We start from the raw sequence: 13,461 nt of genomic DNA on the forward strand, positions 1-13,461 counted from the left end.
CAGCCTAACCTGTCATTTTCTACCCATTCAAAACCATAATTTGCTCTGAGTAAGAAACACGGAAATGGAGATGGAGGCGACGGGGGGTTGGACCTTCTTTGTGTTTGCGTTAAACAGTTCTCTTCTACGCAGTCCTCCTCAGACTCATACCGGCTGCTGGTCTGACTCGTCTCCTTTCATCTGGAAATATTAATCCGCACAATCTCTTTCCTGAGCATTTACCGCGGGAATTTCTTTTGTTTTGTTTTGTTTGGGGTTTTTTTTTGTTTGTTTTTGCAGCATCATTCTCGCGGAAGCTGGAGGATTTGACGGACGGACCGCCGCTTGGTCTCAGAATAAGATGAGTAAAACGCGTCAAACATCCTTTGACTTCATTCAAAAGTGGTGACAAGTCGACTTCAGACACGGATGTGAGCCGGAAAAGACGAACAGGACGTCTTTCTTTCTTTCTTTTTTTTTTTTTTTGGAGGGGGGTGAAGGAATACACTTTTCTTCCTTTTTGACTTTTTTTTCCTGTCCAACCATGAGCCAGGCTGCCACCGTGGAGCGCTGAATCCGGACAGATTCAGTTTCTGCTCACCTCCAACTCCAGAGAAGCGGTCCAGATTAAAACTACAGGGCTGGTTTTGCGCAGAACAAACGCAAGAATGACAGTAAAGTTGGACTTTGAGGAGTGTTTGAAAGACTCTCCTCGCTTCAGGTAAGATGGATGAAATACAGCCTTTATGGAAAAACAAAAACACAATCTCAACTTTACAAGCGCAACCATTTGCAAAAACTCAAATAATAAGGGCCCATATTTAGATTTCATTGGTGCCCAGTCAACGTGTACACACGGGCCCAGGAGCGGGCTGTACAGGTGCCTCTCAACGTAATCGAAACGGTTGATTTATTTCAGTAATTGTACGGAAAACGTGAAACTTTTCACTCATTTTGGATGACTATGACTTACTGCTAATGTAAACCCAAAGTTTTGGATTAACAAAAGTTGAATTTTACATAAAACCAATGAAAAAAAAAAATTTTTCAATACAGAAATGTTGATTTCTGAATACTGTGCAGTATTTTCCGAGATGAGGTGCTAAGGAAGTCGTCATAGGTTCGCTGCTTCAGGGCAAACTGTCCAGTTCTGGGACACTTTGGTAATAAGACTAAGGGTAAAACTCGGTAACCTTTGTCCGTGTGTGCTTGATGGCCTGACTTCAGACTCAGTAAAACATGGTGGACCACCACCGCCGTTTGGTTTGGCTCCCCAAATTATTGCTAACTGTTAAAGTTTCACACTGGACCTTGAGCGGTGTTGAGTCTGGGACAGTAATGTCGTCTCTGGTTTAAGAGTGAGATGTCACGACTGCAGTGCGTGCCCTGGTGGAGTTTCCTGAACATGGACTCAAGCTGCAGTCCAAACCTTATTAATCTCCCACAAAAGCTTCGTTGAGCTTTGCTTCACAGGCCTCTCATTTTTTCCTTCCACTCAACTTTCCATTAATGTGCTTAAACAAAGTACTCTGGAAACTTTAGCTTTGTGGAGGGATGTAAGGCTTTGTGCTTTATATTCTGTGTCAGACGTCATGTGCCCCCTGCTGGCCTGGAGGCTCTAGGAAGCAGCTAGGGTCGCTTATGCTTTGGGCCGGCCATTTGCGTAGATTGAATGTGGGAAAACTGATCAAAAATTGGTTCCTATGTTGACAGGAACCAGTGGGATGCAAAAGTGGTTTTCCCAATAAGGGTTGCATCGTTGTTGGGTTGCAATAAGAAACCCGATAAGCAATGAGGATGCAACAAGCTTACGCAGGTGGATGCCATAAAAGATGAGACCGGAAACACGAACATCCATCCAGCTTGCTGAGAGAAACCCATCTGGGGCCCACATGCATGGACACATAGCATCGGATCTCCTTTAATGTATATGAACACCAGATATTTCCCCTCCGTTTGTTAACCACACGGTATTTACTGACTCATTTTCATGGCTGTATTAATCATGCTTTAAGTCCAAAAGGAAGCTGTCACTGCACATCTACGGCATGCCAGCAATTATTTCTTTCACCATCGGCATCTGGTGTAACCTACAAGGAAGTGTCACTGAGCTGGTTTCTGCAAAAGGCTCAAGACAGGCTGGGTGTGCCCTCCCCCCCGCCCCCTGGTTTCTGGCACCCTGCCTGAGTCACCGCTGTCCTCGGCCCCAGCTCATTTACACCCTCCCATCAGTCTTCCTCTCTTTTCTTTCTCCGTTACCCACGTAGTTTTCATGCGGTGGAAAGTTTGAGCCACAGCAACCCTTCTGTGGAGACGTCTCATCGTGTCAGGCGAAGAGGAAGAGAAAAGAAAGAAAGAAAAGTGGTAGTGTTGCTGAAATGTATCATTCTGATGGACCGAGCCTGGATGGGAAAGCAGAGGAGAAACTTTAAAAAAGAGAAAAAAAAGCGTGACAGCTTCTGGTCAGCCGCTCAGATGTGTTGTTGCCAGGTAACAGGCGGGGTGGGAGGGCAGCAGGAAGTGAGGCGAGATGTGCCGCGTTGATCAACAGGAGGCAGGAAGTGAGTTCTCTGTGCGGAGAACCGCGGCGGAAACTCAGCCTCAGCGCCGTCTCGGTTTGCTCTGCTTGCTGCTGCGTGCCTCTCAGAGGGGGAGAGGTGATAAGGGATGTTCCTCTGCTGAAGGAATACATCGGTCCTCTTCCTCTGCGGCCTCATTTTAGCTCACTTTCTCTCCTCCCGTTGTGTTTTGTTTTGTTTTTTTAAAAAAAGGCCGTGACCTCAGACTCCTTGCACTGATAAACACAAGCAGCTTCTGTCCCAGAGCTCCTCTCTTCCCTCCCCACTCAGACTCATCTCTCTCTTTCTCTGTCTCTGTGTTTTTTTCTTCTTCTGCTGCTGCTCACTGTACTGTTGGTGGAAGGCAGCGGAAACCACATGCTTCGAGCTGCTGCTATGAAATGAGAAGACAGACAGAAACAGACGCTGAGCAATGCTCCAAAAGCCCCTGAAAGCCAGCCGCGCTCCGTGCCCTGCCTGCATACCTGAGGCACAGAGTTTGACAAGGCCTCAAACTTGTGCTCTGAAGTATAATTCAAACTCATATTTTCCCCTTCTGGATGATTTTTTTTTTAGTATTTAAACAAGCATAAACTGCGAGTGACATCTCCAAAAAAAAAAAAAAAAAAAAAACACTTCTCGTATGCAGAAGGTCAGCAAAGTTTCTAAAAAAAAATAAAAAATACCAAAGACGTCATAAGCTGCTCTGAAATCAGATTGTAAAGCCTGAAACAGTTTTTTCTGTTTCTGGAACTCCGTTGTATCCTAGTGAAGCTACACTGACACAAAACGCAGGACTGCGAATGAAACAAAAATGGTGGCGCCTCACAACAAACGCTGGTTTTCAAGGCATTAAGCTAAACTGCTAGCGTGTGTTTTTTTTAAAAAGTATTTTATGAGATTATTGTGTCAAAATTGTTTTGCATTTTCAGTGGCGGTTCCACAATGAATGGGCTCCTTTTCGTCTGCAACTCCAATTAATGAATCGCTTAGCTTTAAAATACGACTTAGTACCATAATAGTAATTAACCACAAACAGAATATTGATAAAACGACACATAACTATCCAGCTGCTGTGCTAAAACTCAGAAAGAACAGTGGAGATATTGTGAGGAAAGAAAATAAAAGTGTCATAATTGCAATATTCAGAAATAGTTACACAGTTAGATGTTTTACTGGCATTGTGAGAAGGCCAGTAGTTGGATTGATGCTGACATCATCATTTTCTATCCTGAGTCAAGAGTAAACCTCTTCACCCGATTTGTTTGTAGATTTGTTTAGCGCCGTTTTATTAAATGTGAAAACCAATTTACAGAACTACAAACGGATATTGATTATTTTTTAGTGGCATCAAAACGCCTCAGTGGCTGTTTTCAATGAGTGCTCATGTCACCCCAACTGGACGCCGCCCCGGTTTTTAAACCAGGGAAATTTTTCAAAGTCTTTGTAACTCCCACTGTTTAAAATCTGCTGTATTTTATTTTATTTTTTATATTAATCACAGGAATGATTAAGAAATTGTGTTTCAGACTAAAGCAGTTTTGATGATTCAGAACCGAATTTCTGGCTACATTAATGGGACTAAAAATAAACACTTTGATTTTCTTTATAGCATCTGCAAAAGCTTTTAATTTAGACCACAACTATCTGGAAAAATAAACAAAGTGCTGCACATTACCTTTTGCAATATTCAAGCAAATTAAAACAAGAGAAACATAAACCACCAACCTCAGACGAATGAAAGTGTTGAATTAAATGTACTAAAATGGAGTCATATCCTAATTAGACCTATAAAATAATACAAAAAAATGCATTATATCTACATAAAACTTAATAAACAAAGACTTACTAAGTTTTTTTATGGCTCTTTACTCATTATTTAATTGTTTTATTAGAGATATTTAGACATCTATGGGTGGTTTAATATTGAAAAATAACTAAAAATCAATTTTTGTCCTTTTCAGAGCTGAAATCGAAGTCGTCCAAAATGACGTGAGCGAGCTGGAAACTCGCCTGGACAAGGTAAGACTCGCATCCCACACACACACACACACACACACACACAAACGTTTGCATGGCTATCTTTGTGGGGACTTTCCATTGACTTCCATTCATTTCTACAGCCTAAACCTTACCTTTACCCTTTTCCTAACCCTAACCCCATACTCAATTCATACCTTAGCCCTAACTCTGACCCCTGACCCAAAAACAGGGTTTCCCCTTGTGGGGACCAGGCTTCGGTCCCCACAAGGAGCAATTGGTCCCCACAATGCAGTATGTGCCAGAAAAATCGTCCCCACAAGATATTACAAACAAGCGCGCGCACACACACACACACACACACACACACACTTGGTTATCACGAGTTCCCTTAAAATCAGGAGTGAGAAGCATGAGTGAGTCGGTGGCTTGGGGACAGTTTACCTGAATCGAGCAGGAAGTATCTGCAGGTGCTGCTTCCCCATCATATTACCGTCCAGATCAGAGAACAAACACTTTGTTCTGCTTTGGCCCGTTTTCCCTGCTGCACAAACGGGTCACGGTTTCAGATGTATTCAACCAGTCGTCCACATGTCGCGTTTCTGTTCCCAAATCATACCTAATAAGCACAAAATCGAACGTCATATGAGCCGCATGGGCTCATCTGAAACGCGACAACAAAACCTTACCGCCGCAACCTTTTCAAGTGGATCAGGATCAGGGCTGACGTATTGATCCGCAAAAATCAATAAAACTGGATGAGAGGAGATGAAAATACTTTTGTCTCCAGGCTGTGCAACATCCTCCTCGGTTTCTGCAGCTGAACTCTGACCTTATCATCGCAGAAAGGAAACAGAAACAGAAATTTCCCGGGTTGCATGAGATTGCATTTCATGAGATCAGATTTGTGTTTTTCTTTTGAGTCTCCTGTTCCACATAATGCTGTCTCTTAGCATTCCTGATGTGCACAGAGATTAAAAGTCATTCTCAGACAAAGGGTTTTTGTTTCTCATTTGCTAAAAAGAAACCATGTCCTGTTTTTAAAGATTTGCTTCCAAAACAACCAGTTTTACAAACATTACACTGCCATGGTGAAACAGAGATGCACCAGTAAGGCTTTTACTGGCCAATGCAGATCTCCTGCTGTTTTTCAGCGTTTTTTGTTTTGTTTTGTTTTTTCCAGTTTGAACTGCTGACAATCACAAATCCCTTATTCGATTTCCGGTCGATTCGCTAATAAATCTCTAATTTGACTGAAAACCTAAAGGAGGAAAATGAGTCAAACAAGATCCCCGTCAAAGGGGTTATTTTTATGTTTGGTCTGCAGAGAGCTGCTTCAGTTGATAAAATGTTTTCATTTAAGTTCGGTGAAATGCTCCTCCTACAGAAAAAGCTCTCTAATTTATGACGTGTTATATATGTAGCAGAGTACTGCACAAGGTGCTACATTTATCAAGTTTTGAAAGCAACATTCAATTAGGGAGCCAGTACAGTTAATTACGGTGCATAAGTAACTATATTACTATGAGGAGACTTTTAATCTATTAAATTATGCAGTTTGCTTTACTGCCTGGCCGTCTGCTCAAGTGAAATGTGTGAATCACAAGCGCGGACCGGAAGGTGAAATATGTTTGTGAGGTAAACAAACGTCAGAGCAGCAGTGACTGGTGCGACTCAAACGGGTTGGACTCGCACCATCGCATCAACGCATCTTCTCACTTTTACAAAAAAAAAACAACAAAAAAAACAATCATTGAAAATGTTCTAATGTTTTCTGTGGAAGCCATGTTGGATGTTCGGTCCAAGTTGCAACACAAAGTACGGAGACTTTGGTCCATGACTTGTGTCGTCGTGCGAACGTTTGCTAAAGGCATTTCACTCAAGATGGAATATTTGCTTCGGAATATTTGCTTTTTATTTGTGAACTTTATGGTACGAATACGTCCCAATGTGGGAGTTCAGGAATACCGACCCATTTGGAGATTGTCTAACATGTTTACCAGGAAATTAGCCAATCACTAGAAGTCACATCGTCTGTTAACAAATCTTTGGCGGCACTGCAGTAGCTGGAGGAGCAGCTCCGCTCTCAACAGCAGAAGTGGAAAAACACAACAGCAGCATTTTGCACAACCAGCTTAATCACGCAGCGGTGAACATGTGGCAGCTCAAGAGTCAAGTTTTTCCAACATGTGGTCGTGTGGAGGCTGAATAATAAACTCTGATTAGACGTGGAAGATTCTCGCTGCGTGACTCCGAGAGAATAAAGCACTTTATTTCTGTATTTATATATTAAAGCAGAATATTATCTAACTGCTTTCATTTAAAGAAAAAAAAAATAATAATTGTTCCTGCTGCTGCTAAAACGTAACAAGATATTAATTATTACAGCCATATCTACGGTAACCAGAACATTCATTTATTGTAATTTTGAATTTGATTTATTTATTTCTAGCAAAAATCTAGAATAACCATTTGGTAAGCGTAGTAGTGGTTTCATCTGTGTGGTTTTTTAGTTTGCAGCTTGTTTGTGGTTTAGGAGAAGCCATGGTTCGCCGTAAAACAGTGTTTATGTAATGAGAGTGAAGGAAGGAGCTGAATTTATCTTTGCTGTAAGCATAAAAAGACTGCAGCCACCTTCTTTCAGTCTGCTGATGGGCAATGAATGGCAACAGGTGGGGGAGGGGTAGCTCGATCAGCTCTACACAGCTGGAGAAAATTATTATCATCTGTTTTTTTTGTTTTTTTTCCCAGGCATCTCGCGAAAAGATAACGAGCTCCTGAATCTGTGAACAAAACAGTCGGCAGCAGCTCGAGTCGCACGTGCTCTGCGAAATCCTGAAATAGGTTTTCTGTTTATTTATTCACGCGGTGATGACGTTGGCCGCTTTCGCTCGTGTCTTCCAGCTCGTGAAGCAATGCCAGGCCATGCTGGAGGCCGGCCGAGTCTACTGTCAGACCAGCAAGAGCTTCGTCAGCGGCCTGCGGGAGCTCGGACACCAGTGGACCACGGACAGCATGATGGAGGTGACAAAAGCCGCGCTGACACAATCCTCCGAGTTGCTCTAAGCTCAATGCTGTTGAGAGCTAATTTACCTAAAGGAAGTGTTTGATGGTCGAATGTTTCTGCACGGATTCACAGTTTGTCATTTAGACAGGGGAAAAAGAATATCCTAAAGCATTTAAGATCCGATTTAAAAAGGAATAATAATAATAACTTGAGACGTTTTCCCTCCAGGAATGCTTGGACAAATTTTCCAAAAAGCTGTCTGTCATCTTTGACGCACAGGGGGTGAGTTAGAGAGCCAGTCTGTCTGTTTCTCACCTCCGCAACTTCTTCATTCCTGTCATGGTGGTTATCGGCTGCAGCAGTATGTGGTCAAGCAAGCCTCCAGCTCGCTGTCGAGCACATCGCGTCTGACTCTTTGTATTTCTGTTTTTTCTTCTCCGTTTCCGATTTTAGGAAGTGATCGAGACGATTCAGAAGTCGGTCAGGACGAAGCTGCAGACCTTCGTGAAGGAGTGAGTGAGCTGCCTTCGCGCCGCCTCCCTGGGTGTTCGCTGGGATTAGCGCCTCTTTCCCAACAGCAGCAGTGCAATCTGTGCAATTAGCCAACATGGAAACACGGAGCCACTCCCTCGCTTTTCTGCCAACCATCAACACGGTTTTATGGCTCTCCTTCTCCAGACCGCGTCTTGCCGCCTGCCTCCATTAGTGGAGGGTGTTTAGAAGAGACTAGTGTAGCATGATGCAAAGATCATGCTACGCACACCGTGGAATTAATATTCCACAATGTGGTTTGACCTTGTTAGCTCACTGGTTTCCTTTTGGAGGTTAGTAAAAATAGTGACACGAGTTCACGAAAGCCTGTTCTTATTTAGCTTGAGTTATGTAACGCTACATAGGAAAACAGTAGGTTTTTTTTTGTGTGTGTGTAGGTTCAGCTTATTCAGCTGTCACTGGAGGTGATGATGTCACGATTTTGTGACAAAAAGTAAAATATAAAATAAATCACCAAACAAATGGGTTTACCTCCTTTGAACCTTCCCACGTTGTGTTTACAATTACAAACTTTAATGTATTTTATTTGATTGTTATGGCCAACACAAAATGATGCGTAATTATGAAGCTGTGGGACAATTATATATGGTTCTCTGTTCTCTTAGGTTTTTACACATAGAATAAAAAACTTTTTTTCAGGGTTTCTTACCAGATTTGCACAGTTGAAGTGTTAAAACTCAGCGAATGTTCCAGCACATAAATATGTTTTAGGTATGGCTGGGACTTAAATTTGCAACTTTTATTATTTGAGATTATTTAATTAATTACCATTTCTGATGCACCGGTAGAAATGCCACGGAAGCGGCATCGGCAAACAGCAGCCGGGTTTTCAGGCCCTCCGAGGGTTAATTTTTGCTTCAAAAAAACGATCTGATGGGACACTGGAAAAGACGGTTGTTGTGGGCCAGTTGTCCAGAAAAGAGTCAGCCTGTCATGGAAACAATCCAAGCCTAAAATATCAACTCAACGCAAAACACTTAACGCTGGCGAACACCGTTCACATTAACATTAGTATTTTTTCAAAGTTGCTACACAGCAACACTTTGCACCGATCTGGCGGCTGAAATAAACAAATAACAGAATAAAAACAACAAATGTTTTTGTTGTGGAGCTTCTACGTCTATTTATTCAACAATTTAGCTCCAAAAAATGGACTTTTAGTTGAAAATGTTGCTTCTTTTGTCAGTATACAGTTTTCAATTTAAATGCTATTTACTGCGATAAGTTAATTAAAAGCCCTCGATTAATAATTTTAGCCGCAGCTCTACTTTTTATTGTTGTTCTGCAGAAAGTTTTAGCTCAGTCTCAAGTCTTTTGCAGCCTCTAGCAGGTTTTCTTCCAGGATTATCTTTTTAGCATTTTGCACAAACAACAGAAGGTTGTTTCCTTTCAACTACATTAATGCACTACTTTGTGTTGGACTGTTCTATTAAAACAAGTAAACAATAGAATACAGTAAATTTTGGGCATGTTATGATATTTTAGCAGCAGTATAAATAATTGTTGATTTTTTTTTCTCATATTTTATTCAGAAAGTATTTTATTTATTTATTTTTTGAAAGTTGTGAGAATCTCATACGAGCCGCCGTCTCTGCTTCGGTTTGATGAAATATTTAATTGCACAAAACTAATCCCAGTTTCACTAAGTTTTTGGTTTTACTCCCCGACTCTCAGAGATGTTCGTAAGTTTAAGGACGTCCGTAAGGAGTTTGAGCGCAACAGCGAGACCCTGGAGGGCGCGCTGGCCAGGAACGCCCAGGCTCCTCGAGGGAAGCTGCACGAAGTGGAGGAGGCGACTAACGCTCTGCTCAACGCACGCAAGTCCTTCCGGTCGGGGGCGCTGGACTATGTCCTGGAGGTAAGTGTAACGCTGCAGTAAAACCTTTACTGCAGTAAATGCAGTAAAGGTTTAAATCTTCATTAAATATTTTTAGGCTTAAGTTCCAAAGTTGGTAAAATAAGCAGCAGCAGCAGCGAGTCTTGATTATAGTTTTGTTTTGATTGATAGCCGTGTTTTCTCAGTTGGTCGTTGAATTGTGTCTTAACCTCTCGCTTCCTTTGTTTCAGATTAACGTCTTCGAAGCCAAAAAGAAGGCGGATATTCTGTTGGCCGTGAGTTCAGAGCTGCTTGTTTGCATTTTACCTTTTTTTTGTTTTTGTTGTTGTTGAATTAAAAGCTGTCTTGTCTCCGTTAGATGCTGTCCCTCCTGGAGTCCCAGTCTCAGTTCTTTCAACAAGGCCACCAGTCTCTGTCAGAACTGGATCAATATTGCCAAAAACTGAATGAAGAGGTAAGATATATATTTTTTTCTTTAATTATTGTAATAAGTTGTTGTTAGCCGTTATTGATAAACACAAACAATATCTGCTTGCTACAGCTTCTTCTCCAATGGGATTATTTTTGAAGTAAACCGAATTAATCGCGCTAATATTGGCGTCTCCTGTGTAAAAGTGAGCATAACATGCACAGAAGTTGACTGTTCTTTTATCTTATATAATATTACCCTCAATATTATATAAGACTAATACCGCAATTAAAGGCTCCAACGATGGGGAGACTTCATTTAACCACATGCAAATTAAACCAGATATTTATATGCACTGCTTAAAATAACACCAATAGGACTTGTTTTATCACATTAACAGTCGTAATCTTCTAGCTTAGCTGGGATTACTAGAATTATTATTATTTTTATATTTCAGAATAAAAATTAAAGAGAATTTTGGGTAGATTTGCACGACTTTCCTCAAAGTCATGATATTGCGTAGACTAAGATTGCTATATAGTTTGTGAAAGATGATAATGTCATGACTTTGTAATAGAAAACATCTGAATTGATTGAACCTTTGGAAGCCTGGTTCATCCTTAACTACAATTTCTAATTTTCCCAAAAAATTAAGAAAAAAAAGAAAAGGTAGAGACTCATCAGTGCTGCTGCTTGGTGCCTGATCCAAAGAATATTGTAGCCAAAGCTTGGATGTTGCTGAGATGTTGTGTATCAGTAAAAAAAAACCTTTCTGAAAAATTCACAAAAAAAGTAACATAATCTGCTGATGAGGAACTTATTAACTTATCAAATTACCCAGTAGCTTCTCATTATGACCGTACAGACGTGGCAATTGGCAAAACTTGTTGGAGAAGACTTTCTCAATTGCGATAAAATGCAGTCAGATAAGAAATGTGCTCCAATTTCTTGTCGTTACTCTTTCATGTTGAATTAATAAGTATCAGTTAAACCCTGGAGCATGTTGGGTCTCAGCCATGCGGCTGTCGCTGAGTGGCTCAGCCGAAAAACGCAATCTGTGCAAAACCTCAATCCCAAAACATCGCTCCAAGTCTGGGTGTTGTTTCTATCTGCTGCACGGCAGAACCGCGTCAGAGGCCTGAGGTAGGGAGGCTGCATCAAAAACAAACAAATAAAAATCTGGATCTGAGCTGCTGAGCGTAACGTTGGTGGAGCAACCTGGCGAGAGAGGTCCCAAACCGTTGGGTGCTGAGTAAAAAAACACATCCAACCGGGGCGGGAGCAAAGTCACAGGATGACGTCACACTTTCATCATGACAGGAACAAGTGAGCAACAACAGGAAATATTTCACATGTCTGTGTGACTCTATCTCAAGCGCCTGCTCCGGCTTTCAGTCGGCGGAAGCTGGAAGCAACGTTTCTGCACCGTCAACTCTGGCAGCGACTTGCTGAGTCCGTCCTTTTGACCAAGAGGAGCCAAAATGTTTCAACTTTTACCGCTGAAATCTGGACTTTCAAGAGTAACACGAGCTACGTGTTGTTTTTCTTACTTTTTTTTTTTTCCTTACTATTTTGGCATTCAGAGGAGTTCAACATTTTCCACATCCTGTTTTCAGGGAAGCCTAAAGGAGGGAAATCCTACCTCTTAACCTCCCGTTTCTCTTTTTGCCCAAGAGCCAAACACATCTGAGGGGGAAATAAAGAGGGGATTATTGCAACTCGGCAGCTGGCGTACTCCGCAGATCGGTGGACAATGTGGAAAAAGTGAAAACACATAAGAGCAGGATTTTATTTCCCACTGATCCGAGTCGCTTTCCTGAAATAAAGATTCATGCCAACTCACCTCAACAACTCCTGACTGCAGTTGTAGTTTAACTGGTTTCTTAGTGACTGGTTTGGTCTTGCTTGTTCTCTCACATCTGTTTGTGATCTAGAGTTGCACCACTAAATGTAAATTTTACAATGTTCTCCAGTAAAATGAGTTTAGGTAGCTTTTTCTTTGACTACAGGACATAAAATACAAAGTTCTCAGACTGTAAAAGTATTTACGTGCGTTTAATTCTATGCATTTTTCCAGGTTGCATTTTTATTCTGATATTCTTAAATTAAAATCCAGTTAAACTTTCAGAAGTAACCGAGTTCAATCCGTGTGTAATTTAATTTCAGTGTAAATTCGGAACGTTGGTGAAGAAAACATCAACATGAAGACCAGACACATCAGGGAGAGCTTACAGCTAAACTCTAAAACAATATCTTAAGCTTTGAACATCTCAGTGTGGCACCAATGGAAACTCACCAACAAAAGAGAGCAATAATAAGAGGAGCATTAAAGAGAGTCATGGTAACTCTGGAGGAGCTGCTGAGATCCACAGCTCGGGTGTGACAATCTGTTCCACAAATCTGGCATTTATGGAAAAGTTGCAAAAACAAAGGAAGGCGCGTCATGTTCAACTCGCAGGCGTCCGTTTAGGAAATACAATAAGCGCACGAGAGAACGTGGTGCGGTCACTTGACACGAAAATTGAACTTTTTGACCAACATGTGCAATGGAGACTAACTGCACTTATCTTTAAACGCACCATCCTTATGGTGAAACATGGTGATAGCAGCATTATGCAGTGGGAAGGAGAATAAACATGTTAGAAGCAGAAAAAGATCTGGAAGTTTCACCTTCCAGCAGAAAATCCCTAAATATTTCATAATGCAATGAATTACATTGAAGCATGTTCATCGGTTGGAACGGTCCAGTCAAAGTCTAGACATAAATCAACTTTAAAATGAACGTTCAAAGATGTTCTCCTTCAAGTCTGACTCTAGTTTATCTATTTCGAAAAGAAGAGCAAAAATTTGAGTTTCTAGATGTGCAAAGCTGATGTTTTAAAAACGTAAAATGTTGACTCAGTTAAGCTGTATCACTCTGAGCCCCATTAAAATACGTTGAAGCTTATGGTTGTAACGTGACTAAAACTTTGAAGTGGTGCAATCACTTTTGTGAAATCTGTATATAAATTCTGATTTGTTGTTGTTTACAGCACACCCAGTTTGTCTTGAACTCAGCCAGGGAGAAGAGGGACATGGAGCAAAGGCATGCAGCTATCAAGAAAAAGGTAAAAGTTTACATAAGTCACACTTAGAAACA

General features: G+C 41.3%; 1 protein-coding gene across 1 annotated transcript in view; it reads left to right on the plus strand.

The window, feature by feature from the left end:
* acap1 (ArfGAP with coiled-coil, ankyrin repeat and PH domains 1) overlaps window positions 1-13,461 on the plus strand; it is a 26,792-nt gene continuing 13,331 nt past the window's right edge. The window contains exons 1-9 of the mRNA XM_015013841.2: window positions 1-700; window positions 4,502-4,559; window positions 7,422-7,541; window positions 7,753-7,806; window positions 7,978-8,036; window positions 9,751-9,934; window positions 10,144-10,188; window positions 10,272-10,367; window positions 13,355-13,429. Coding sequence (XP_014869327.1) covers window positions 648-700; window positions 4,502-4,559; window positions 7,422-7,541; window positions 7,753-7,806; window positions 7,978-8,036; window positions 9,751-9,934; window positions 10,144-10,188; window positions 10,272-10,367; window positions 13,355-13,429 — 744 coding nt within the window. The 5' untranslated portion in view covers window positions 1-647. The remainder of the gene's footprint in view (window positions 701-4,501; window positions 4,560-7,421; window positions 7,542-7,752; window positions 7,807-7,977; window positions 8,037-9,750; window positions 9,935-10,143; window positions 10,189-10,271; window positions 10,368-13,354; window positions 13,430-13,461) is intronic.

This window comes from Poecilia mexicana, unplaced genomic scaffold, assembly GCF_051168715.1.
Source record: "Poecilia mexicana isolate PSO_F unplaced genomic scaffold, ASM5116871v1 scaffold_18, whole genome shotgun sequence".
Classification (NCBI taxonomy): domain Eukaryota; kingdom Metazoa; phylum Chordata; class Actinopteri; order Cyprinodontiformes; family Poeciliidae; genus Poecilia; species Poecilia mexicana.